Source organism: Harpia harpyja, chromosome 3, assembly GCF_026419915.1.
Source record: "Harpia harpyja isolate bHarHar1 chromosome 3, bHarHar1 primary haplotype, whole genome shotgun sequence".
Taxonomy (NCBI): domain Eukaryota; kingdom Metazoa; phylum Chordata; class Aves; order Accipitriformes; family Accipitridae; genus Harpia; species Harpia harpyja.
Genome location: NC_068942.1, coordinates 39,056,869 through 39,082,186, shown reverse-complemented (window position 1 = coordinate 39,082,186; position 25,318 = coordinate 39,056,869). Strand labels below are relative to the sequence as shown.

At 43.1% G+C, this 25,318-nt stretch overlaps 1 protein-coding gene across 13 annotated transcripts; it reads left to right on the top strand.

The window, feature by feature from the left end:
- Positions 1-26: 26 nt before the first annotated feature.
- On the top strand, positions 27-23,769 carry ATG13 (autophagy related 13). Of its 13 annotated transcripts, XM_052782032.1 has the most exons (19): positions 27-361; positions 750-833; positions 5,923-6,004; positions 6,829-6,909; positions 7,583-7,702; positions 8,147-8,193; positions 8,755-8,895; positions 9,459-9,499; positions 10,033-10,129; positions 10,479-10,577; positions 11,318-11,408; positions 13,805-13,903; positions 14,992-15,102; positions 16,207-16,340; positions 17,554-17,671; positions 18,398-18,475; positions 18,781-18,897; positions 19,353-19,481; positions 20,666-23,769. In XM_052782032.1, exons 3-19 carry the CDS (start codon positions 5,936-5,938, stop codon positions 20,741-20,743), a joined length of 1,650 nt encoding a protein of 549 aa, XP_052637992.1. In that variant the 5' UTR covers positions 27-361; positions 750-833; positions 5,923-5,935; the 3' UTR covers positions 20,744-23,769. The 13 variants fall into 13 exon arrangements, with proteins under 13 accessions (XP_052637992.1, XP_052637995.1, XP_052637991.1 ...); XM_052782035.1 differs by lacking the exon at positions 750-833 and having other exon boundaries at positions 15,019-15,102; XM_052782031.1 differs by lacking the exon at positions 750-833.
- The last annotated feature ends 1,549 nt before the right edge of the window (positions 23,770-25,318 follow it).

Here is a 25,318-nt window from a genome sequence, read left to right as displayed (position 1 = left end):
GCTGCTCTGAGGGCACCGGCAGCCCGACCCCGCCACCCCCACGGGCGCTGACACCCGCGACGAGCCGCCGCGGAGCCGGCCGGCTGCGAGATCTCCCCCCCGCTCCCCGGGCGCCGGGACCCCGGGGACCGAGGAGAAGGAGGGGCGCTGACCGGAGCCCTTAGGGCGGCCGCGGGGCCCCTGGGGCTTGGAGACGGCGGCGGTAGCGGGCCCGGGGCCGCGGGGACCCTCCCGTGCCCGGGCGGGGCGCTGAGGGGACGCCGGGGCACGGCGGGGGAGCGGGGCGGCGGGCCCCCCTCGGGCAGCCGGGCCTCGGCGCGGGATGAGCCGCCGAGCCGCAAGCACTGCCGCCCCCGCGCAGGTACCGGGGCCGGGCCGGGGAGGGCCGCGGAGGGGGTGGGAGCGCCGGGAGGTTCTTCGAGGGGAGGGGATGGGGCCGCGGGGCTTAAGCCTTTGGCTGCTTTTTACTTTCGCTTCGCTGCTCGCTAAAGTCAGGGTTTGCTGCGAGCCGTGTCGGTTGGGCTTCGTTTTCCCAGCGGCTGGGGACCGTCAGTGGAGGCTGGGAAGGATGTGGCCCGCCGAAATCTCTCCAAGTGGTGTCTCTTAAAATCAGAATGCTTCAGAGGCTGTTGGAAATGGTAGAACTTCAGACCCCGGGGTCCACTGTATAGTTTTCCTGTGACGTGAGTTTGCTGCCTGTTAGGAGAGATCAGGGGTTTACAAATCATCGCATCTTTCTTTGCTGTTAGGGCGAGCTGCGGCTCTTGGGGCACCGCCAGAGTCATTCCCATCGATTGGGTGGGAGCAGAGACACCTTCCGTGTCAGTGAACAGGTAGGAAAGGGTCACTTTGGACTAAGCCTACAAACTGCCTACTTACAAACCTCAAAAGTGGTGTGACTAGGCACATTGTAAGGGGGAAAAACATGGTAAATTACTGCCTTAGCTGAAAATTAGCTGGCTATGCAAATGAAGTGTAGAGCATCTCCAAATTATTGCAGGAGTGGCCTGACCTGGTGGAACCCTCCTTCTTGTGGCAAGAAGTAAGTCATTCAGATGAGCCAGGCTGTATTTAGGTGTCCGGAAGGATCATACAGGATCACCTTATTTTGCTTAAATGGTATTGTATAATCCCGACTTTTCTGAACATGTATTCACACAAAAGTTGAGACCTGGTGATTATATTGGTGGTTGTAGTACAGGGTATGTAGAAGCAGGTTCTGGTTTAGTCTGTATACTTTGGCCTGACAAACAAAATGAGAGGATGGACCTTTGGACTGACACCATATTTAGACCTCAGGGAAGTACAGAATGTAACTGCCGGTCAACAGGAATTACTTAATTTTGTTTTTAAGCTGGTGGAGCTGGCAGTGCTGGCTTTAGTAAGATATTTCCTAAACTGGGAAGTCATTTATCAGTTATGAAATAAATCTATTTCCTGATCAGCAGGAAAAATTGCCTCTTTATCAGTCAAAACTTAATCATATAGTGAACTACTATAGAGCCTTTGATTTTATCAACATATTATGTGAAACAGTTTTTCTGCTAGAATCTACTCTAGTCTTCCCTGAAAAAGATCCATAAACTTTAAAGAATGGGAGTGGTGCACCTTAAAATTTAGAACTGTTCTCTCCCTCACCCTCTCTCCAGGTTTCTGACTAACCTACTAAGAAGGCAAAATGGAGATTCATTTTAAGTAATTGTAGGATACAGGAGTTTGACTTGTAGGCCCAGCCTTGAAACGGAGTGCTGTCTTTATGGAGATCTTTTTATAGTTGCTTATTAATGCACTCAAAATACCTGCTTGCAGTGAAGCTTCTTCGTCATTGAAGAGGATGTTCTAGGAAAGCTTTCTTGGCAGTCAAGCCCATTTATCAAAGGCACTCTGTTTAAACGCTTCAAAAACTTCCATGTGCTTCTTGTTACCTGCATGATTCAACGAGGCTTTTCTGGAGCTTCATGCAGGACATTCTCAGAGACTGAACTTGGGTGCTCTATTAACAAAGAAGTTTTGGAAGAGTGGTAGGGACAAGGAGCCCAGTCTGGGGGGCACAGTCAGGTAACCGGGAACGTACAGCTGGGATGAGAGCTGTCCACAGCCCTCTCCTTACAGCGACCGCCCTTCTTGTTTCTTCCCTCTGGTCTTTTTAATATCACTCTGGGATAGGAACCATGAGTAATTACTCTGCATCGGTAAATATCTGTTTGAAAGGAAAGCATGATGACTTTAAGTTGTAGCAGCCATGGCTCAAAGTGAAATCGCAGAGGAGGGAGGTGATGGAAGCAGCCTGTATATACTTTCCCCAGCAGCCATAATAATGCCTGGTGTGTGTCAGGTGCTTCTGCTCCTCCCCCATTTATGTACGTGAGTGTCAGACATATACGCTAAATTCCCACGTAGGAAACACATACTGTAGTGCGAGTATTCACAAGTGTTACTGTGCACCTGTTGTGTGCCTGGGTTACAGGTCTCTGCAGGCAGCGGAGCATGCAGGCTGGTAGCTGTAGTTTCTCTGGGCTTTACCAAGGCACGAAGGGGAGGGCTCTTGCAGTTCATTGCATCATGCAAACAGGGTGCGTGCCATCAGCTTACGCTGATTTGTCCTTCTTGGAGAAGGAGAGTATAAATACCAGTAGCGTGTATAAGGCACAATGCTTAGATGTTAAACTGTTGGATAAGCCTAGTATTCTTCTCTGCCTCATAATCTTGTGAGAAAAAATAAGGCTTTAGTCAAAAGAGCCACACGTGGCAGTTCTCCTTTGAACATCTGTCTCTGACGTTTCTGTTTAAAGCAGAGTGGAGACAAAAGCAGACAAAAAAAGGCAGTAGTATGAAAATGGATGTTGCGGGAAGAGGGAGACAAAGCAAAAAGTCGTGTGGCCAAAATGCTTGTTTTTAACTGTGAACAGCCTATGTGTAAGGATAAAGCAGTGAGGTATCAGTTTACTTAAGGGATTACTTGAGGGGGAATCGGTCATCTGTGGGTTTCTAACCTAGACCAAAGGTTATTTCCTTCTAGTGGTTATTCAGTGTAAAATTAGACAGTGTCTTCCTTGAGCTAAGCATATGCCTGGATACTGGCACTTAACAAGGAGCTGTGCTGGCATTGCAGCCTACAGGACCCGAGAAGTTGAATAGGTTTGGTGGAACTAAGTTTAAGGGATTTCCTTCCTGTTCAGGTCAGCTGGTGGCACCTAACCTGAGGGTACCGAGGCATTTTTGTAAATAAAATGTTTGCTGTAATTCTAGGCCCGTCTTGACTCTTACCAAGAATGATTCTAAAGGTGAACACTGTCCCAAGCCTTAGCAGATCTCAGGTAATCACCAGAGGCCCTCCTGCAAAACTTAGGAGATGGTAGTCATCAGATGACAGCCCTTAGACATGTCAGGAGCTGAGTTCCAAGGTCCCAGTTTCCCCCTGAAATTACAGATTCTGGACAGGAAACCTTGCCTGATGCTTTCTGCTCTACTTTAGGCTCTGGTGAGTCAACTGTTGCTGGCATTTGGAGCTTGAGAGGTAAGAGTACGAATCTCCAAATGTTTCATGAATGTTACAGGTAGTTTGAGATCTTGCAGGGAGAATCCCAATTCTGTTGCAGCAGGGCAGAACCATGAAGCTTTCATTTTTTGAACCCTGAATCTAAGACATGGCTGTGGTAGCTGTTTCTCTCCTCTCTAGAGACATTTGGGTATATAGTCATTAGAACTAATTCCTATACTGCGCAGAGAACCATGCTGATGATCTGCTTTGTTACGTTTCCTAACAGACCAGTGATCCTAACACCTTCCATTAGTTCCCGAATGTCTTGCAATAGTCGATAACCAGAATTCTTTCCCAGCCCCATAAGGCAAATGTAGGTACTTTATTTGACAGCTCTTCTGCAATATCAGGATATGTACTTCCTTGCACCCTTCTCCAGGGGTCGCATAGAAATGCCCTCTCGCTTCTTTTCACATTAAAAGCTAATTTGATTTCTCTTGGTATTTAAATATCAGCATTCTCTTTGCTGAGAAAAAGGTGTATTTTTTTAATGCAGTATTTTATTGCCCATATCATCCAGGTTTTGTTGTAGATCTTGGGTCCCCTCAACTCTTACAGTGCTTTACTTAGATAAGTCAAAAGAATAATAACAGGTCATTCTCGCCTATTTTTTTGTAGTGGGAAGTGTCTATACTAAAAGCTTTTTTTTTTTTTTTTTAAGTTACAGTGCTGCATCAATTAACCATCTAGCGCTTTTAAGTGCTGACTTCCTTTTGTATCCTCCACCCTGCCCCAGTAGAAAAGATCTGTAATCTCTTGTCTAGTGGAGGTAAAGGCAGGGAAAGAAAGTATAATACTTTTGATAAGGACGGTAAAATATCCAAAGGATAATTCGATAATGCATCTAATGTTGATTCGCTTGTGTTGTGACTTCTTAAATTAAGTTATAATTTGTAATGAGAACAGTGCAGTGCTAGGAGATGCAGCATGAATGTAGCCTAGAAACTTTCACCTATATTAGATGTCAAGCTTTCTTTTTATCGAGTCATTCAGAAAGCAGCACTCTTCTCTGTAAAATGCTCTATAAATTGCAGTACTCTTATCTAGCAGCCCTTCTTGGATGGTGCTCCTAGAGCATTACTTAAAATAGGCATTTACTGCTATTAAGTGAGATATTTTAAATAGAAGTTCTGGATGTGCGTAGTCATTAAAAATTATATGATATTTTCTGTGTGAACAGGGCTATTACCCCCTTTGCCCTGCTGAGCTTTAATTTGTATAAATAGCGTACCTTGCTGGAAGTTCAGTCTTTGCTTAAAGATTGAATGCTGAGTAGAGTAACCTTGTGCACGGCAGCTGCTCATGCTTACTGACCTTAGACCGCCAACGTTTCTGTGATGAGCAGTGCGTTCCATAAATACGTGATGTTTGACAAGCTGCTTCAGGCTGATTAGCTGTCTCAAAACAAAAACAGCAGCAGGAATTAAAAGTGATTTAATACTTTGAAGGCTTATGAGCAAAAAGTAGGGTTAATGCTGCTAATTAAGGCATTCGTCCCCATGGTCTCTATACGATTATTAACTTACACGTGAAGAAACTGAGAGACAGAAAAATTGTGATTTATCCCAGGCTGCGTGGCATGATGGTGACAGAAATCTGATTAGTGCCTTGGCCTGCCTCACTTCACACACTGTGCAAGTTCATTGTATTGCTAGAAACAATCGGTATTTTGAAAAAACAAGGCAGGGTGAATGTGGGAGCTAAGTATTTGTTGTCAGAGCTTTCAAGAGAAGCGAACAGAGAATTTTGGTCTACCCCTTGGCAAAAATTTATCTTCTCAGTTGGTTGTAGGTAAATTTGTAGCTGCACAGGTTTACTGCAGGTACTATTTGTTGGAAGTAAAGAAGCAGTGTAGCCCGTTCCAGCAATCGTTTATTATATAGATTTCAGTATCTGCTGAAATACCACTGGAATACTGTTTTTAGAATTTCAGACTTCAGAAAACAATTTGGCTTGGTTTTGACCAGTGCTGATAACTGAAGATAGATTCTTTCTGAAGCAGAGACTGCCATGTCTGATTAATAGCTTGGTGTAGAATCCAGTCAGTGTGGTGTTGGGGTGTTTTGGGTTTAGTTTTTGGGGTTTTTTTTTTCTTAATTAAGCTAGCAAAATTGGAGAACTTGTACCCAGTTTTAATTGTAAGCCCCCTTTGTTGTTTCTTTGCTAGTGTCTTTTGCACTGACCAAATAAACTATTCATGCGTGTTTATACCTTGCACCCACCCTGCAAAGTTCTTAGCATGTTAGGATTTTGACAGGCAGAGGCCTTTGGTGCTTATAATTTCTTTTGAGGTAGCCTCTGATGGCAAAATATTTCAAAATCTTGAAATGCAAACAGAAAGCTGAAGGAAGACTTCGTTCCATGCCTGTGCTATATTTCAGATTGCCATATGCAATGGACACTGATCTCAGTTCCCAAGACAGGAAGGACCTGGACAAGTTCATCAAATTTTTTGCTTTAAAGGTAACTTTTTCTCCTGTGGGCAAATGCCTCTTCTTTCTTGTTTTAGAAAAGCCATACTTGCTGTGGCTAGAGTAACAAGGTTGGGGTTTGGGGCTGTTTTTTTTGTTTTTGCTAGAGACCAAAGCAAGAAAAGCTGATGTCAAATTTAGGAGATTTCTGAGAATAACTAGAAAAACATATTTTCCCCTTTTTCCTACCTTCAAATCCTCTTCCTTCCCCCAGCATTGTCCTGCTGTAGAATCAGTTATAGGCACTTCACACCTCTGTCAGCTTTGGGCTCCTATCAACACATCTAACCATCTAGCTGTTAGGTAGCACCTTCTGTTGGACTCTTCAGCCTATCAAAATTTTTATATTGCATCCAAAAGCAATAGTACCAGAATGTTCTTTTGAATTATGTTGATACATAATTATAAAATTTGACCTCACTTGGTACATAGATGCAAGTAGATACTCTGACAATGGCTATGTTATAAATGTACAGATTAACCTGACTTTCGTTTAGATCTCCAGGTTCAGGATATAGTTGTAAATTTTGTTTCAGTATTACCAAAACTGTGCAACTCGTGATTGCAAAATTGACTTAGTCACTTCATGTTATTACAGAGAAAGGCCAGCTTAAAATTTTCTGTCTGAAATGCATTTACGTATTATATGTAATAATTTAAATTGATTAGACCTGAAGATTAGCATAGCAAACTCCTCTACATCTGGTCAGCCCTTTCTTTTTTTTTTTTTACTTGGAATTTGTCTAGCTCAGGTTCTGAACTGAGGGCTCTGCTGAGCTCAAAACATGAGCGTGTATCTTTTCCTTTCTATTCCAGACGGTACAAGTAATTGTCCAGGCCCGACTTGGAGAGAAAATCTGTACCCGATCATCATCCTCCCCAACAGGCTCTGACTGGGTAAAGTCATGTTTTTTAAAGCAGCTCCATAACTGTTGGGGTTTGTGTGTGCGCATGCACGCACGTGTGTGTGTGTGTGCGTGTGTGTGTGTGTGTTGAGATTGCAAGGTAGTTGTTATAGTCTTGTGCAGACTATAATAACTATTCACAGAATAACTACTATATTCAGTTATGTTCATTGGGGGGGGGGGTGTTTTGTTGTTGTTTACATGCAACATGTCACTCTGGGCTCTTAAGGGCTGATTAGAGGAGAGATAAATGATACCTTTCAGCACTCCTGCCAGCTAAGGCGCATTTCCAAGATCTGCTGGGGGTGGGGTGGTGAGTTCTTTTTTGTCAGAAGTTTGCAACTCTGCAATTCAGGACTTTGTAGTAATGGGCTTTATTAAAATTGAAGAGACTCAAGATACTCTGTGGGTGAAGACAGGACTCAAGCGAGTGAAAAGGAACGTGATTTTTATGGCAGGATGAAGAAAAACATTTGAATTAGCAGCCAAGGAAATATTTGCAAATATGAAAAGCTTAAGCCCATCTGGGAATTTTCTGTTTCATAAATATTTCAGTGGACGCTGACCTAGTATGTTATGTATGGGTGTATGAGCCTGTCTACAGTGTACCAGTAGGCAGTTTTTCAAAGAAATAAAAAAATTGAATAATCCCTTTCATTCTGCAGTTCAATTTGGCAATCAAGGATATACCAGAGGTTACTCATGAAGCAAAGAAGGCCCTGGCAGGACAACTGCCTGCTGTTGGACGGTCTATGTGCGTGGAGATTTCTCTCAAAACCTCAGAGGTAAGAATTGAGTCAAAATAGATGCCTTTTTTTTTTTTACCTGAATCTTAAGTCACCTACCAGAGCTCCTGCCCTTTAGTCCAAGACAATGTGAAAATATCTTAAGTTATGAAGTTAGGTAGGATGCTAATGAAAAGAAATGTATTGTTTAACAGAAGCAATTCACTGCAAATATCTGAGGCCAAACACACTAACGATAGAGCAGCAAAATTAAGTTTCTTAGACCATGATGGGCTTAGCCATTCTGAGGAAGGTATTCCCTCAGGTGATCTAATTGTGCAATGAGACTTCCAGTGCACCTTTTTCTATTATTGCATTACAAGAAAGTGGGAGCCAGGAGAAACATCTTAATTGAGAAGTGTGGCTGTTGATGATCACTAATGAGAAGTGAAAAGGTTTGTGTTCTGAATTGAGCCTTTCTTTGCCATCCTTTCTCTGATCCAGGGGGACTCCATGGAGCTGGAAATTTGGTGTCTAGAAATGAATGAAAAGTAAGTGCATTCTTCACACTGTGTGTGTGTGTGTTTGTTTTAGCTGATGAAATGGGGAAGCCTGCTCAGTCCATGGTGATGACTGAGCACATACTGGCTGTGTGGCCTGGGTCACTTCAGAGGGAAATCCCCTCTTTGTCTACTACAGCAGTCAAACTGTTTAATATTGGTGTCAAGAAAATAAACTAGTAATTTTATTACTTCTTCATTCTTCCATTACAACTAGTATGCTTCCTCAGATACAAAATTCACATACTCAGTAATGACAAATGTTTTTAATAGTGAAAAGATGTTTCTGTCTAGTAGAAGGCTGCATGGCATTTTTCAACAATTACTTCTACAACAGGTGTCTAGATTTAAGTAGGACTCTTAGCTGGTTGGTCAGTAGCAGGTAGCCACACTGGGGCTTTATTTTATCATTTTGGCAATAAAACCAACATTAAACAATTGGCACAGACTAATTTTGATTAAAAAAAAACCAAACAAAAAAACCAACAAACAAACAAAAGCAAACAACTTAGTTGGGAACAAAAGACTAATTTTTTCCTTTTTGTTCTATAGGTGTGACAAAGAAATCAAAGTTTCATACACCGTATACAACAGGCTGTCTCTACTGCTGAAGTCTTTGCTTGCTATAACCAGGGTAACTCCAGCCTACAGACTCTCAAGGAAACAAGGCCATGAATATGTAATATTGTACAGGTAAAGCAGAATATGAAATTCCCGATTTGAAATACAAATAGCAGAGACTCTAGACTTGCACAGTGCAGCTGCAAATGTGGGAAAAAGGGATGAGTGACAATAAATTCAAATTATTTGGATTTAACTACTACTGATCAGTGACAGAAAAGAACTTTGGGCTATATATCACCTTATAGCCTCCATCTGAGCCATTGAAAGAAAAATAAAGCACAGGCTGTGAAGTATTGTTGTTTGCCTACCATGCTGAGAAGAGTACAAAAATTCTACATGCAAGCACTGGTTGAATTGCTTATTAGCATCCAGTTGAGGCTTAAAAAACTTAAAGAGAAAGTTCTGATTAGACTACCGTTTTCTCTTCCTTTTTCTTGTCACATGACATGTCTTCCTCTGAAGTAGCTGGAAGTTTTTTGAGATGGGCATTCTAGCCACTTCTTTTGTGTTTTTTTCTAAAGAGCAAAAGTAGTTCCAGCCTTTTAACTCATAAAATTAAATAAGGAATAAGGATATGTATAGCATTATGTCCCCAGTGGACCTAATACCTTTTCTTTTTCCTTTTCCTGCAGGATATATTTTGGTGAAGTCCAGCTGAGTGGCTTGGGAGAAGGTATGATTAGGCAACGCACACAAACTAGAGCAGAAATGTTTTCCATACTGGCTAGCCATTTATTACTATTCTTAAGTGCCATAAGGAAAATTAAGTCTGAGGTTTACGTATGCTTTTTATCTGGATCTACCAGTGAAAAGTTGTGTCATAAGGTGACAGGTATAATGGTGGTACTTTGACAAAATCTAGGGTGATTGCCATTTTGACTCTAGTGATCCGTAACTGAAATAACTGAAGTCTGTTGATAAGGGGCAGGACTGGTAAAGGAGATCATGATTTACTTAGGAACAAGAAGCACTTCAGAGCAATATTTTAGACCAGGATAGGAAGTGACCTCAGAAGTCTTGTAGATGAAGCCCACCAGCAAAGCAACCTAGTGCTGCTGTTTTGTTATGGGTTCTATATGTGTCTTTGGAGTTCAGATTGCAAGGGATAACAAAAACACTATAGAAATAAGATAATGTAACTTCAGAATAGAAAAGTATGGAACATAAATAATCAGTGAAACTGATAATCATTCCTTAACCTTACAGGTTTCCAGACAGTCCGTGTTGGGACTGTGGGTACCCCAGTGGGCACCATCACTTTGTCTTGTGCCTACAGAATCAACCTCGCTTTCATGTCAACTAGGTGAGAAAATGTGATTGTGCCAGAAACTGTTTTACAATAATATACTATTAAACCCCTCATATTATCAGCCCCTAAATCTTCCCCTTATGCTTATCCTTTCCTGCTGAGATTCTCCTTCATGGAGAATACTCTCTCTCATGCTTAAGTCTTGCAGCAAGGGGAGTATTTGGGTAGCCGTGAGCCAGACTCTAGAACTCCAAATTGTTGATGCATGCTTGGAGTTGCAGGGCTGAATTTTAAAGATGCCCTGGTCCCATCAATAGGCACAAGGGTTTTCTGTGAGGGCACCATGAATTGGGATGAGAGTAGAGAGAAGAAGCCAATAACAGCATTGCTTGTTGCCTTGCAGGCAGTTTGAGAGGACCCCTCCTATCATGGGGATTATCATTGATCACTTTGTGGACCGTCCTTATCCCAGCTCTTCACCCATGCATCCCTGCAATTACAGGTGAGGAAATACTGAGTTGAAGTCATGGGCCACGGTGAAGGCATCAATTATGCCCAAATACAGAGCCTTTTCCACTACTTGCTGACTGCATGGGAAGGGAGACTGGAGGATTAGTGTCAATCATATTGACATGGTTGAGCATATGAGGAAGGGTGACATTTTTCTCCACGCATCTAGAAGACTGAGTGCAGCAAGCCCCAGTATTTTCCCAAATTCCTTACAGAAGCACTTGGACACAAACATCTTAATCTTGGCTGTCTTTGGGAATTTGAAAGTGTAACAGTTAATCCTGCTGTAGAACTATGTGTCCAGAGGCATGTATCTCCAGATATTTCCACTGGGGAAAGATCAGAGTTTAATTTCTCTTTGTAGATGGGAGGTTTGTCTTCTCTAAAATGCGTGTGAGGACACTTAGATTGGGACCAGTGGTATTGTTTGACAATGGTTCTGTAAACACTGAAGCCAGTAGCATTAGCTGGTATAACAAAACCTTTAGTTAAAAATAACAGAAGGAAGTGTTTCTATGTGGGGATAGAAGAGGAGTGCCTGGAGAAAATTAAAGTTTTCATACCTTGTTTTCCTCAGTTCTGCCAAGTAGATGAGAGCCCTTCATAATTCTCCTTTCAAATCCACCCAAATACTCTCAACCTCCCTGCAGTGTTTGTCCCAGTGTGTTTTACTACTTGTTTGTTTTAAGGAATATTTCCAGTTAGAAAGCTTTTCTTTTCTTGCTGCTTTAGAGCTGGTGAGGACAATGGTGCAGTATACCCCTCAGTAGAAGATTCCCAAGAAGTGTGTACCACATCTTTTTCCACCTCTCCTCCATCTCAGGTAAGAGAAACGAGGCTCTTTTTACTCTTAGAACAATCACTGTTAGGGGAGTGCACATACTCCTACATAAACTACTGTGCAAACTGGCAGCCTCCTGCTGCTAATTAAAATTTAATGTGTGGGTTATTTATATTGTTACACTCCGAGTAAAACCTAGTTAGATACTAATTTCAGCAAAACGCTAGGGCACTAGAAAGACTGAATTACTGAGAAAGATTAAAAGAACCTACTGCTGTAGCTGGGCTGAGATGTGCTTGCAGAGGATAGCAGTGTACTTATACATTCACATACTGATACTGCAAGAAGATGAATTCAAGAGATTGATGCCAGGCAGCCCAAGTAGTGGGAACAGACTGACATTGAGAAAGAAACACTGAAATATCAGGAAAATGCTTACAGCACAGTCATATTTTCTGCATTGCAGAATGGGAAAGCAGGAAAAGCTGTATTTGTTGCATGATCTAAAACTAGTTGGGGCAGCAGGAAGAAGTATCGGCAAACAAATTGGGTCATAGTATTGAACTAGCGACTTAATACTCTCTACTTCCACCTACCCATGAAAAGTTTCAATTTTAAAGAGATAATGGTTTCCTTCTGGATATCAAAAACCAGAAATTCCAATTCCTCCTTCTGTTACTGTCCTTAAGATACCTGACTCCACAATTCTGTATTTTGAAGACTTGGTCAGATTTCCAGTTGTCCTATAGCTTTAAATATTCAGGAATGTCCTGCCTTATTGTCCAGCCAAGCAGATGGCTTTGATCTTTAAAGACAATATAAAGACTCTTAATCTCTTTTGCTGTCAATGTGAAACATAGAATGAAGTATAATTGGAATGCTGTTCCAAACTGAAAGAATTTGCTATGGGTCTTTCCACTGCTTCAGAGGAATTAGTATGACTGGTTTAGCAGAACGTATTCTACTGTATGAATGAGATAGAAATGAGCTTTTCTGAAGAAGCATTTTTATGCCAAGTGGATTTTGGGTGACAGGACGTCAGACAATGTTGAACTAATCAGCCAGCACTCACGGTAAGTCTGATAGAATAAAGCTTTTCTTACTCTGCAATATACAGCTCAGGAGATGAGTTTGTGGCCAAGTTGTGTCCTGCCTTTTCACAAAATGGGTTAAATGCAAAAGGTTTCATAAGGAAATTTCCACTGGCTTGCTCGTGCCAGTGTTCCTTAACAGTAATAGTGTATGTACATACATTGAAGTTGACATTTCCCCAGGGAACATGAAGCTTTGCTGTCACTGAGGGGAAAAGCTTTATGAAACCAGATGAACCTCAAGGATTCACATTAAGTATGAGCCTACATTCTTGCTTTTCCTGTGGCTCATAGTTGCCATATGCTGAGTGCTTATTTATAAAGCAACTGCCAGTCTTTGTTACCACAGTTAGAATTCTAAGGCTGTCTTGGCAGAGTGGTCTCTAAAGTAAATTAGAAGGGAAAAAAAAGTTAATTTCTTTCTCCAGCTTTCTATATACAACCTAATGTGTAGGAAAATATTGGGAACTCTGTGGTTCCGTAGGCAAATTGTCCAAATCTCTGCCTGCCTTCCCAGTAGAAATGAGGCCTAACCTGCGTGATACAAGGGAATAGGCGTTACCTTCTCCCTGTAAGCTTGAATAGCATGTCTGTGTGTGTTGTGGAGTAGCCCAAAATTCAGTAGAAAGTCCGGCCATGGGTAATACCCAGGAATGAAGCTTTCCTAAAACTGAAAACTGTTGGTAGGAAAATGACTGGGAGAGGGTATGGGACTGAACCAGGTTTGGATTGCCCTTTTTGCATTAGTACCCTCTGTGAGACAGTGTTTACGTCTGGACCGTCACTCCTGTTGACAGAGTTCTCTCTTCACATCAGTGTGTTTGAACTGCACCTTAGCCTGGGTCCCCTTTATTCTAAGGGTGCAGCACAGACCTGCCAAGATATGATCCCTCAGAATGCTGAAAGATTAGGAGTTTCTATGGATGGAGAGTATTGAAATACATGTAATTTGTACATTCAAAAAAAAAAAAATTACTCTTGGCTTTTTCTGGCATCTGCTCAGCCTTCTCCTTGCTAATTGGCTGGTACCAATTCTAATTAGCTGTGGAACAGTCTCTGGCAGTTACTTTCTGTCAGTGTTCACTGGACTCTAAAATATTACCTGAGTGGTTCACTGAGATTGGAAAACAGTCAATTCTTTACAAAATGAATGTGCTTCTGGCAATACTGAAGACTTCTGCTCTATGCGTAGGTGTGGCTGCTGCAGCCAAAACCTCTTCACTAGCATTCAGTTCATCCAACTCTTCATAGTTCTTCTCTGAAGTCCTTCTCTCTCTCTTTCTCTCTCCCCCTCTCTCACTCTGTCTCTTTTCCTTGTTTCCTCTGTGTGTCTGTGTCTGTGCACAGTGTGTTTTTACTGTCACAAAGGCACATTTTCAGACCCCTCCTCCTGTGGTGACGGACACCTTGAAGGTCCCAGTGATGGGACTGGCCTTTTCACATCAAGTGAGTTGTCAGTAGAATATGCTACACATGGCCAGATATAGTTCTGGTATGACAGAACATATACAGGAAAGTAGAAATTTGACAGTGTGGAATGTTGGTTGTGCATGGGAAAGGCTGGTGAACCCAAAAGGGGCCAGGCACGTTATTGAGACTGGCTGCTTAAATGCCTTTGCAGATGAAGGTCTCCCAAAGACAGGACAAACACCCCGAAATAAACAACAGCTGTTGCAAGGATTTTTAGTGAAAGACAAGTACTAAGGCACAGCACTGAGTGTTTTCTCTTAACAGCCAGTGTCCTCACAACGTGCACAGTCATTAGTGTTCCATTCAGCCTCACGTGAATAAAAGTGCTGTTCATCATTCACACCCCTGTAAATGATATGAGCATTGGCGCTGCTGGAGTATCACACACAGAGCTCTGAAAGAAGTGTTCCTCTTGAGGTCAAGCAAGCTAAAACAGGGAAGTTTTATTTAATCTGACCAGCTAGATTTCTACCTGGGGTTTCACTGCTTCCAGCACTTCATTCCTAAGGCAATTTCACAAGGGTTAGCTTCCCAATTCTCTTTACCTAGCACATTTATGGGACTCTGTATTCTTTGGCTGAAGCTACCTGAACAGGCCTTGAAGATCAGCTATTTTAATGTGCAATGGGAATGGGTTCAAACAGTTGATAATGCAGTTGCTTTGGGGAAAAAAATGTTAAATATTAGCTCTTTAGCTCTTTAAGTCGATGATGGCATTCATGCTTTTTCCAGTATGCAAAACAGGCCTGTAGAGCAGAGCTTCCCTGTGACTGGATGTCAGTCATACCTTGCACAGCCTCCTCCTATGTGTGTAGGAAACCAGCCTTGTTTTCTTGTCAAGGCTCAGACTTAGTCCCCTGCAATAAGAACTTTTTAGAGTAATAACCTTCATTATTGATTGCAATGAAAATCTAGCATCCTTCTGCCAGCCTGAAATGCTGTGCTTTGCCTCCAACTTTTCCTGTTCCTTCTTCAGTGACTGATGATTATTCAGACTGGGGGGCATTTCCCTTCCCCTTCCTCTCTCCTCTCCCTTTGCCCTTGTTTTTTCTCTTCTTTCTTAGCTTTCCAGCTCTCGTCTTTCCTATCAGCCTGCTGCCCTGGGAGTTGGATCAGCTGACATGGGGTTTCCTGTACTCTTTGCTGGTGGCTTGAATGCTGCACACCCTCACCAGGTACTTGTAGAGGGTAGAACAACCATGGCTGGTATTGCAACCATTTGTGTCACTTGTACATCTGAGAGAGGCTTTGAAACTAGTGCATGCATTGGTATCCTGTCAGGAATGAAAAGAATGTAAGGTAAATATAGAGAAAGCACAACTTGCACAGGAGCTGGCTCCTCAGCATCCCTGACTTCACTGGGGTAGGGGTCATGTGGAAAAACTACGCCAAAAGAGCAGGCAGCAGACCTGTTTGCCTGCACCAGCATGTCACCAACTCCAAACTTTGGCTGTCTTACAGAGCTGCTGCTCCTGTAGCTGTCCAAGCACAGCACTGTAACCTAGACATAGGGTATACTGACAGTCCCTACTGGCATATTTGCATCTGTTCATCAGACAATAAGTTGACAGAAGTTTTTTTCTGCCTGTGATGGTGCTGCTACATCAGAGTTTTGCTGACACAATGATGGTAGAATAGAATAGAATAAACTTATTGCAGTTGGAAGGGACCTACAACAATCATCTAGTCCAACTGCCTGACCACTTCAGGGCTGACCAAAAGTTAAACATGTTTTTAATTTTTGTCCACATGCCTCTTAAACACTGACAGGCTTGGGGCATCAACCACCTCTCCAGGAAGCCTGTTTCAGTGTTTGACCACCCTCTCGGTAAAGAAGTGCTTCCTAATGTCCAATCTAAACCTCCCCTGGCGCAGCTTTGAACCGTTCCCACGTGTCCTGTCACTGCCTACCAGGGAGAAGAGATCAGTGCCTCGCTCTCCACGTCCCCTCCTCAGGAAGCTGTAGAAAGCAACGAGGCCGTAGCAAGAGGATATGATTTTTTTTCTTTTTTTTCCCCCCTCCTCTCCTTGAAGCAGAGGACCTATGGACAGAGAGCTCTGCAGTGGAGAGGAGTGGAGTAAAAAGAGAATAAAAAAGAGTTTGTATTGTGATGATCACCTTCTACTTTACACCTCTCTCAGCCTCATGGGGGCTAGAGCCCAGTCACATGCCAAAGACCCCACAAGCTACTCCCAGTATGACAGAATCTGCTCTGTATTGCACTGTGGTGCTGGCCTGATTTTGAGATCTCTAACTTGACTGTTCCTTTCCATCTCAGTTGATTGGTCCAGGCAAAGAGGGGGGAGTTCCCCCAATTCCTAGCCAGCCTGCACATGGCACTCAAGCTGACCAAGAGAGGATGTGCACCCCACTGGATGGAGTCCACTACTCAGCAGCTACTCCTTCTAGTAGGTAGGTTGGTTTTAAATGGTTCACCATTTACGCTAGCCCATTCATAATCCTGTTAAGATAAAACTTGCTGTTTTCACCTTTTTATCTATTATTTGTAGCATAACTACTGTCTTTCCATCCCTGAAAACAACTAGCAGCTTTCTCTGGGGCTTTTTCAGCCTTTCTCCAAACAATGATCTCACCCACCTATTCACACCTGCTAGTCACTGTAACATCCTTGCAACTTCTGTTATCTCAACTTTAACTTTATTATCAATTTTAACTTTTTTTTAATCTCTCTACTGTTTTTGCTGACTGTAAAACAACAAGATGAATTAAGTTCACAAGCGAGTCTTAAATTCACCAGAGACTTAATGTGAATTGTTACCAAAAACAGTTGTAGTTACTGCAAATCTGTTCACTATTTTATTAAGAAACTTTAGATGCAAAGTTACTTAAAAGGAAACACTGCAAGCTCAAATGGTCCTAAATCACCTCTCTCTCAGCTAATTAAATCCTTCCCCTTTTTTTTGGTCACCATATTTATTTCTTGTGAAGTCTCTCTTGGGGTCATGTAGTTCTGAGTCAGATATCTTAAGCAGAGACTTTGCTATGAGGAAACAAAAAATCATAGTTGCACTAGCACTTTCCTGGGTATGCTATCTAAGTAGGCCTCTTGCCAGAAGACTCAAATAATTTTTTTTTGTTTTAAATTTCTGAATATCTGTGGTAGGAAAAAAATCAGGTCATACAAATAACTAATAGCCATGCAGTGAATTAATCATACTGGCAGTGGCTGTCGTGATGCATTAGACTGCTGCCTTTGTAACCTGAGTGACAGATACAATTCTGGTTCTTGCCCTCACCTCCTGACAGATCTGCGACTACTGTGTTACTGAAAAAAATAATAGCGATGAACAGGAATTGCTGTGAACATGCACATTCTGAAGTTAAAAGTCCATCTCCAAAAGAAAAGCGTATTTCAGCTGGCAGCAACTTTTCATTGAACTAAATAGTTTTTGTCCAGCTTTAAACAAAAATCTGATTCCACAAGTATCCCACTCCCCCTTTGTGCTCATGACTGAGGAAGATGTGGTACAAGGACAGAGATTTCTGTTGTCCTTCTTCCAATACCAGGAGTAAACCCAGAAAAATTAAGAAGTCTTGTGAAGCATGTCATTTGTCCATATTGTTTGTGCCATGAGTCACTAATTAGTCTATTTTCCTCCCCCAGCGAGGACACAGAAACAGTATCAAACAGCAGTGAAGGGAAGTGTGGCTCCCCACATGACCTTTTGGAGACCATCTTTATCCGGAAGGTGGGAGCTTTTGTCAACAAACCCATTAACCAGGTAACTAGCAGTAGATCTTCTCAGAGGGCACCATAATACCCTCCTTCTCCCATCTGTCCCTACACAGAGGAGCAAAAAGCACCGCAATGCCAGGGCAACCCTGGAGACTGAGAGGGCATATTCCTGCCTGCTGCATTTCCCTACAAAGTCTTGTCATAGGCTTGTTTTTCATAAAATCCTTGAATCCTTTCATAATATCCACTGAATTTGCCCCACTTTACCAACACTCTGTTTGGGTACGGAAGACTTGATACTCTACTTGGGTCTCACAATGATCTGCCGCTACCACAGGTTCATGAACTGGGGAAGCTGGTAGCAAGCTTCCCTTCCTTGAAGGGACATGCAGTAGACCAGTTCATCACTAGTAAGCAAGCATTTAAGCTCAGCTAGGGCAGCTTAGATATCTGCCCAGTTCCTAGGGCTGCTCTTCTAGGCCTTTTGGATGGATGCAGAATTGTTTGACTTTGTAGCAGTTCGTTAATAATCCTTGCCTGTATTATACAAGATGTATATAAGCAATCCCACCTCAGGGTATGTATCTGCATTAGGTCAGCTGAGTATAGTCTCTCTATTTTATGCCTTTTAAATGAAGTCGTCAGCCCCCTGCCTAGCTGCTGACATGATCTGGGGCAATTTTTAGCAGGCCTGACAAAGACGTTGAATATCCTTTCCTGTGCTGGGTAAGCAGAGCATCTTAGTGAAATTCTGTTTGCTGAATCTCCTCAGGTGACCATGGCCAACTTAGACATTCCTTTTGCCATGTTTGCTCCCAAGAATGTTGAGCTGGAAGATAACGACCCCATGGTAAGCCTCTTCCAGAGGTATAATATGTGCCTTCTCAGCATCCCTTATGCAACATCCATGCTATTCCCTACCTTGAATACACTTTGGTTTTTGAGCAAAGAACTAGTTATTATTTAGATTTGTTTGGTTTCAAGAAGTCTCCCGTGTTGAGTCTTGGGCTCTCTAGACATGCAAATAACAGTATCTGTTTGCTGCCCCTGCTGTAGCATGTGGTTATTGTCCAACCTCCTAACTGCCCCCACACTGTCAAAATACACAGATATGATCATAAGATCAGTACTCACCATCTTTGATTTCTTGGGCAGGTCAATCCTCCTGACTCCCCAGAAACTGAATCTCCTCTACAAGGCAGCTTACACTCAGAGGGCTCCAGTGGCAGCAGCACAGGGAACACCCATGACGACTTTGTTATGATTGACTTTGTAAGTGCCCTCATCAGTGCTCTCACATAACACCTGCATCTTAAGTGGGCTTCAGGTGCTGGTACAATGGCAGATGATGTAAGAGTAGTTTTCAGTAGGGGTGGAAAAGACCCATGATTCCAAACTAGAGCTTGACAGTCCCAAAACTGCAAAGACACTGATACTTGGAACCAACAGCTACAAACTAAATACTCTTTCAGTTCCCTACCAACACCTGGGCTCGGTGTCCTCTCTCTAATGCCTAAAGGAGCCAGATTCCAAGGAAATGCTCTTTTCCAAGTGCTCAGGCAAGCACAGATCTTGGCTGTTCTTCAGTTATTTAATCTGCATTATTGCAACAACAGTTGTAATGCCAAGATGTTTACTGGTAGCAGGTAATGACTTTACCTAAGATTATGGCAAAAGGGAAGACAATGTCTCTGAATGGGAATTAACGGCAGCATCTTTGGTTCTAGAAACCAGCATTTTCAAAAGATGACATTCTTCCAATGGACCTGGGGACATTTTACCGTGAGTTTCAGAACCCCCCTCAACTCAGCAGCCTCTCCATTGACATTGGAGCGCAGTCCATGGCGGAAGATTTGGTATGGAACCCTGAAATTTCTGTTTGCGGGAATCATATGTACTTTATAATGCTGTCCCCATTCCTAGTTTGAAAAAAGTCGTATCTTCATAGAATCATAGAATAGTTTGGGTTGGAAGGGACCTTTAAAGGTGATCTAGTCCAACCCCCCTGCAATGAGCAGGGACATCTTCAACTAGACCAGGTTGCTCAGAGCCCCATCCAACCTGACCTTGAATGTTTCCAGGCATGGGGCATCTTTCCTCTCTCTGGGCAACCTGTTCCAGTGTTTCACCACCTTCATTGTAAAAAATTTCTTCCTTATATCTAGTCTGAATCTACCCTCTTTTAGTTTAAAACCATCACCCCTTGTCTTATCGCAACAGGCCCTACTAAAAGTCTCCCCATCTTTCTTACAAGCCCCTTTTAAGTATTGAAAGGCAGCAATAAGGTCTCCCTGAGCCTTCTCTTCTCCAGGTTGAACTCTCTCAGCCTGTCTTCACAGGAGAGGTGTTCCAGCCCTCTGATCATTTTTGTGGCCCTCCTCTGGACCCACTCCAATAGGTCCATGTCTTTCCTGTACTTCTCAGAAGAGACACCCTGCCCAAAGGGGGTCCCTCACTAACATGTTCCAGACAAATGCAAAGTTGTTTATGGCACAGAGCTGCTGAAAGCTGCTGCCGCATGCTCACTGTGGCTGTCATCAAAACCCCCCAAATTAATCCTACCTCTGGCATGTCAAACTTAGTGGCAAACTAGGCCTGATCTTGCAGCCTGAGCAGAGGTAAAATCCTGGAGTGGCTGGTAAAAGTCATGTCTGGGTAAGTAAGTGCTGTATTGGGCTTGCAGGCATTGTAACATACTGTGGGAAAAATGAACACCAAAGGCCAAGAGCTGCAAGTGACTCGATGAAGGCAGTGACACGAGCAGGTTATTGTGCTGCAGCTGGTGGTGGGAATTGCACAAGGCAAGGCCCCAGTGCACCTACTGTTCCTGCAGAACAAACACCCTCTGGGCAGAGTGCCCTTCTCAGGGTCACTTGCTGGATGCTGCTAGAGGACTCCTGGTTTTATGCACGTGGGAAGAGGAGCCCAGAGCAGTGGAGAGGGGTTGCATGACAGAATTTTTACCTTAGTGTGTGTGTTTAAAGCTTCCTTTTATCTGCTGTGAATGAGGCCTGATCTGTATCCTTCTTTACCCTTCCAGGATTCGTTACCAGAGAAGCTGGCAGTCCACGAGAAAAATGTCAAAGAGTTTGATGCCTTTGTAGAAACCTTGCAGTGAAGCTGTTTTCCAGTTTTGCTGCAGCAGTTCTTCCTCCTCGAGGCACCCTGGAGAATGACATCAACAAATACCTGTATCGCCCCTGCTCTGCCTGTTGTCTTACTTTGACTAGTTCCTTCCATCAAGTGAGCTTTCTTTGATTGCTCTCTTCAATAGCAGATACATACAGCTCATCTGCTGATTTTCCTCAACTACACCACCGCATAGTTCTGGACCGCTTTTCCTGCTCACAGTCGGTTTTGAATTTAAGACTTCAGTAGGGACACAGGAAGTCAAACTCCAATGTATGAAACTTACTTTCTCTTCAGTCTCTGTTCTGTGTGGAGGGGCTTTGCGAAACGTTGCCATATGCTTCCTCCAAAGGTCCTGTGGTATAAGTTCCCCTAGGTATAGCTTCTTGCTAACAGACTTTTTCCTACAGTCTCCAATCCTGTTAAAGCGTAGAAAGCTTTGGCTCATTTCCAGGGTCTGTGAGTTCAGCAGATTCAACAGTTTTAAGTCCAGGACATCCATTCCGCAGAACGGGGCATTTCATCCTGACTTCAGTGTGAGTGCCTGGAGCCCAGGGAGAGACATCAGCTTTGGGACCTGTGTAATACAAATTACCTTTGTTTTCCTGCTTCTAAGGAACTGGGTCTCTACACAGTCATTTTGTGTGAGGCCTTCTGTTATGCTGGCTGATAAGCAGGAATGAAACTACAGAAGCGCTTTCCACATTTCTTTCCTGAGTGTACTGACACTCGGCCATGCTGAGTTTACCAGTGTTGACTGTTGGCAAGCCTGCACGTAGCAGCTGTGATGATGCTGAATTCATAGTCTCTGCTTCTGAAATGTAACTGTAAATACTAGGAATCCTATTTCTTTAGGGTTATGTAACTAGGAGTCTTAGTCCAAGATTCTTTCCTCTAACCCTTGCACACCTTCCTGCTTTATGGTTAATAGATGATCTTAAGAATCAAGAAATATTTATTGCTTTTAAAGAAACCTATATTTAAAAGATGTTCTGTTTTCATGTAGTCATGCAAGGTCATTCTGCCCAGGATCACTGCAGACAGCAAGTGTGCCATGGAACCCTGGCCAGTGAGACTGGTCTCTCTTTGCAGGAAAATATCCAAGATATTTATTTTCTAAGACAGACTTGATTATTCTAATATAATACTCTGTTTTGGGGACTATGTGTCCATTACATCCAGTCAGGGCCCATTGGTGGAATGAAATGCACACATCAGTGGAGTGGAGTGGCAGGGACTTGGTAAAAAGCTGTATTCTGATAGGCATGGATGAATTTGCAGTGTTCTTCAGCCATTCAGAAGGCAGCTTCTTTAAAGAAGCACATTTTTGGGGAGCTTATGGTACTTTTTAATCAGCTGGCTTTTGATTAGCTGAAATTTTATTTTTGTAATGATCTGGCTATCAACAGTGTGACTGGCTGGCAGTGCTCTATGGTTGATTTGGCTGTTGCGTGTCTTTTGCCTGATGTAAGGATGGGAGGAGAAACAGTGACACTAAACAGAAACTTAGATAAGGTAGGTCTTCTTGTGGTTCTCTCTCCCCCTCCCATGTGTAACTAGAGTGAGCAACTGCAAGACCCCTTACTGTCCTAAACCAGTTCTTTTTTTCTTTCTTTCTCCAGAAGTGGGGTTGTGTTGCCTCAGTACTGAGGAACCATCTTAATTTCCTTAGAGTGGCTGAGTAACCAGCCTTCCAAATAGTGCAATGGGGCAGTTTCTTCAACTTAGCTGCATTCTTAATTGAAAGAGATTGCTAGCAGCTGATGGGGGAACCCCACCTCCTCTCTAGAACACTATTTCTGTGCCACTGCTAGAGCAAGGAACTAAGTTCAGAATGGAGCTTATTGTAAGGTCAGAGCAACACAGTGCTTTGTACTTTACCGGCTTTTTTGTTGAGTGATGGGTTCGGTGGGAGGCCATGTGAGCTCTAAAACTCTAGGTAAGAGCTTTATTGAAGGAAGGCTACCCACCAGAACCTTTTTAGCTTACTCAACTATTTCAACTTTTCAGTAACCTCACAGAGAAATTGTTTAGTCCTTGCAAAATAAGATGCACATTTAAGAAAGCTTCCAAGATAAACAGCTCACATGAGTGCTTAAGTTACATGGGCTTTAACAAATACTTGATCCCTGCAGCCAGAGCCCCCTTCTTTTACAGGTGGAAAGGGTTGCAGAAGGGTGCAGAAACACAAGGAATTAATGGATCAGCTGGCTCTCACCTCTGCTCAGGAAGTTGGTCTCTGCCACCTTGTAGGAAGTAGCTCACAGGCAGGTGGTTGCTGTCACCTTTCTCTTAACGTTACAGGCTGTGCTTGGGAAAGTGATACCATCTGGGCTGCAAAAGCAGCAGGGATGGGGTAAAGTGCTGGTTTACACTGGATTCATGGAGAAAAATAGACTAGGTAGAACTTCATCTAGCCAGTGCTACTGCTGTCCTCTTCTCACACTGACAAGCTGCAGAGTTGGCAGAAAGCATGCCATTCTTGCTAATCCTGTCCAGGAGGTCTCCTGAGCCAAATACTTGTGCTCATTTGTTGATGCAGTTCCTAACATAGCTACAGTTCCCACATCTCGTAAGGCAGAACGTCAGTGTGGCACGTTTTTTCTACTTCAAAAGACTGGCAATTTGCCTATACAAGCTGCTAGTGTTGAGCTGGATGGCCATAGCAATAAAGAGATTCTCTAGGGCTGAGTTATGTGCCTCTTTTCTGGACATTCCTCAGTTTCAACACGTAGTTGCTACATCTAGGCTCTGAGTTCCCTGACCACTGCACAAATGCTCTGCTTCAGGAAGGATCTAGCTGCTGCTGTGGCCTGCCACAGATTGTGTTATGAAGGCTGTTTATTTTAGCAGCTGTCTGCTCGATTCTATATTAAGGACAGTATGTATGTAGCTGCTGATTTACAGATACTTTGGGTGAAGGGGAAGGCTCCTAAATTGTATTGTTTTGGAAACAGTCTCCAATGTACTTCAAGTATTCAAAGAATTTCCAATAAAACTTTTACGTAAGCAAAACACTGTTTGTGCTTTTCTCCACGTGTGCTGACAGGTCTGGGACAGTCCCAACATCTCACTCTTTCTCCTCCAGGAAACAGGATGGTCAGAGAGCTGCCTGTCAGCGAGTGCGGGATGGAGCAGGTTGCTGCCTCCAACAGAGAGGGTAAAATGCACTGGCGTGTTACAGTTGGAGTAGTCAGCGGGATCCTGGTGAGACCACTTTACTGGAAGGAAGACAGCGAGGAAAAGACAGAATGGATACCTGGCTGGTCCCAAATGCAGGCAGGGGTAACAGTCACACAGTGTTTGGCCCTGGTGACCTCCCCAGTTTGTTGGGAAACTGAATTATCTGGATGTCCTGCCCCAGCTGAAATATCAACTTGTCTCCAAAAGAAAGGGGTAGGAAAAGGAAAAAAAAAAAAAAAACAAACCACCAGCAGAATTTGCATTGTACGTGGTTGCTACTACACGCTTAAAAGGAGCGTGGGAATGTTTTGATCTGATTGATAGAAGAGTTAGGAAAGACATGTAAGGTGTGGAAAGAACTAGTGTGGGCATCCCAGCAGCAAGAAGTGCTGGTGAAAGAGCATGCTGCTTGCAGCATGTAGTTCATGCCTGTCTGATAACCAAGCTTAACAGCTTAAAGTTAATCCTGTATCAACACCTTTAAAGGAAAGACAAGATGGTAAAAATCTATGTGTAAATATAACAACTGCTGATTTAAGCTGCAGTGTAAAGGGTGTCTGGTTATTATAAAGAAGAGAGAATGGATGAAATAGCAGGAATGGAGGAAAAAAAAAAAAAAAGAAAAATGACTGCATATAGTGGAAGCTTCTAAGAATGGAAATATTCCAGCTCGGGAAACAAGGATAACTATAAAAAGCAATCTTTTCTTAATCTTACCTTCAGGAGTAACACAGTAAACCGAGTATCCCATTGCAACCTTATAGGTACTGATCCATCTACATTACATGCGTGTGTATATGTGTGTATTTACAAGTATCATTTCATGCACTTAAAAGAGACACTACACAATGTGGGGAGAGATGAATTGCTGGCAAACTCACATAAACTGTCCTGTGAGATCTGGGCCTTACTATAGGGCCTTCAGTATCTACTCTTTTCACCATGTCACCAGTAAGACAAGGGATTGGATAAACCATCAGCAAGTAAGTGAAAAAGTAAACAGTCATAGAAGGATGATTAATCACCAAGGTCATGAACAATCAAATACCATCCAATAGTGAGCCTAGTGTATGTATAAAAATAAAAATGTTCTCAGAATAACATCCTTAAGGCCCCAGGGCAGCTACACATGAAAACACACCCAGCTGCAATGGCGTTTATGCTGTGTTAAGTACTGTCCATGTGGCTGCACATGGCTTACGTTCTGCCAACTACAACCCCTGTCAGGGATGGATCCACCTGCTCCCGAGCTCCTCCGAGGCCAGAGGAGGTGTTGCCACAGCAGAGCCTCGACAGCAGCAGGTCACTGTGACCAAGCCCCAAATGGGACCAACTGCTGCACTCACAGGAGGTGTGAGATACAGCTGTATAGTCAGCTGTG

Excerpts from the sequence above, each read along its gene's own strand:
- ATG13 (XM_052782031.1), top strand. The coding sequence starts at position 5,936 with ATGGACACTGATCTCAGTTCCCAAGACAGGAAGGACCTGGACAAGTTC. Across the intron at positions 9,500-10,032 it reads GCTGAGTGGCTTGGGAGAAG|GTTTCCAGACAGTCCGTGTT; the intron begins GTATGATTAGGC and ends TTAACCTTACAG. Across the intron at positions 19,482-20,665 it reads AGTCCATGGCGGAAGATTTG|GATTCGTTACCAGAGAAGCT; the intron begins GTATGGAACCCT and ends TTACCCTTCCAG.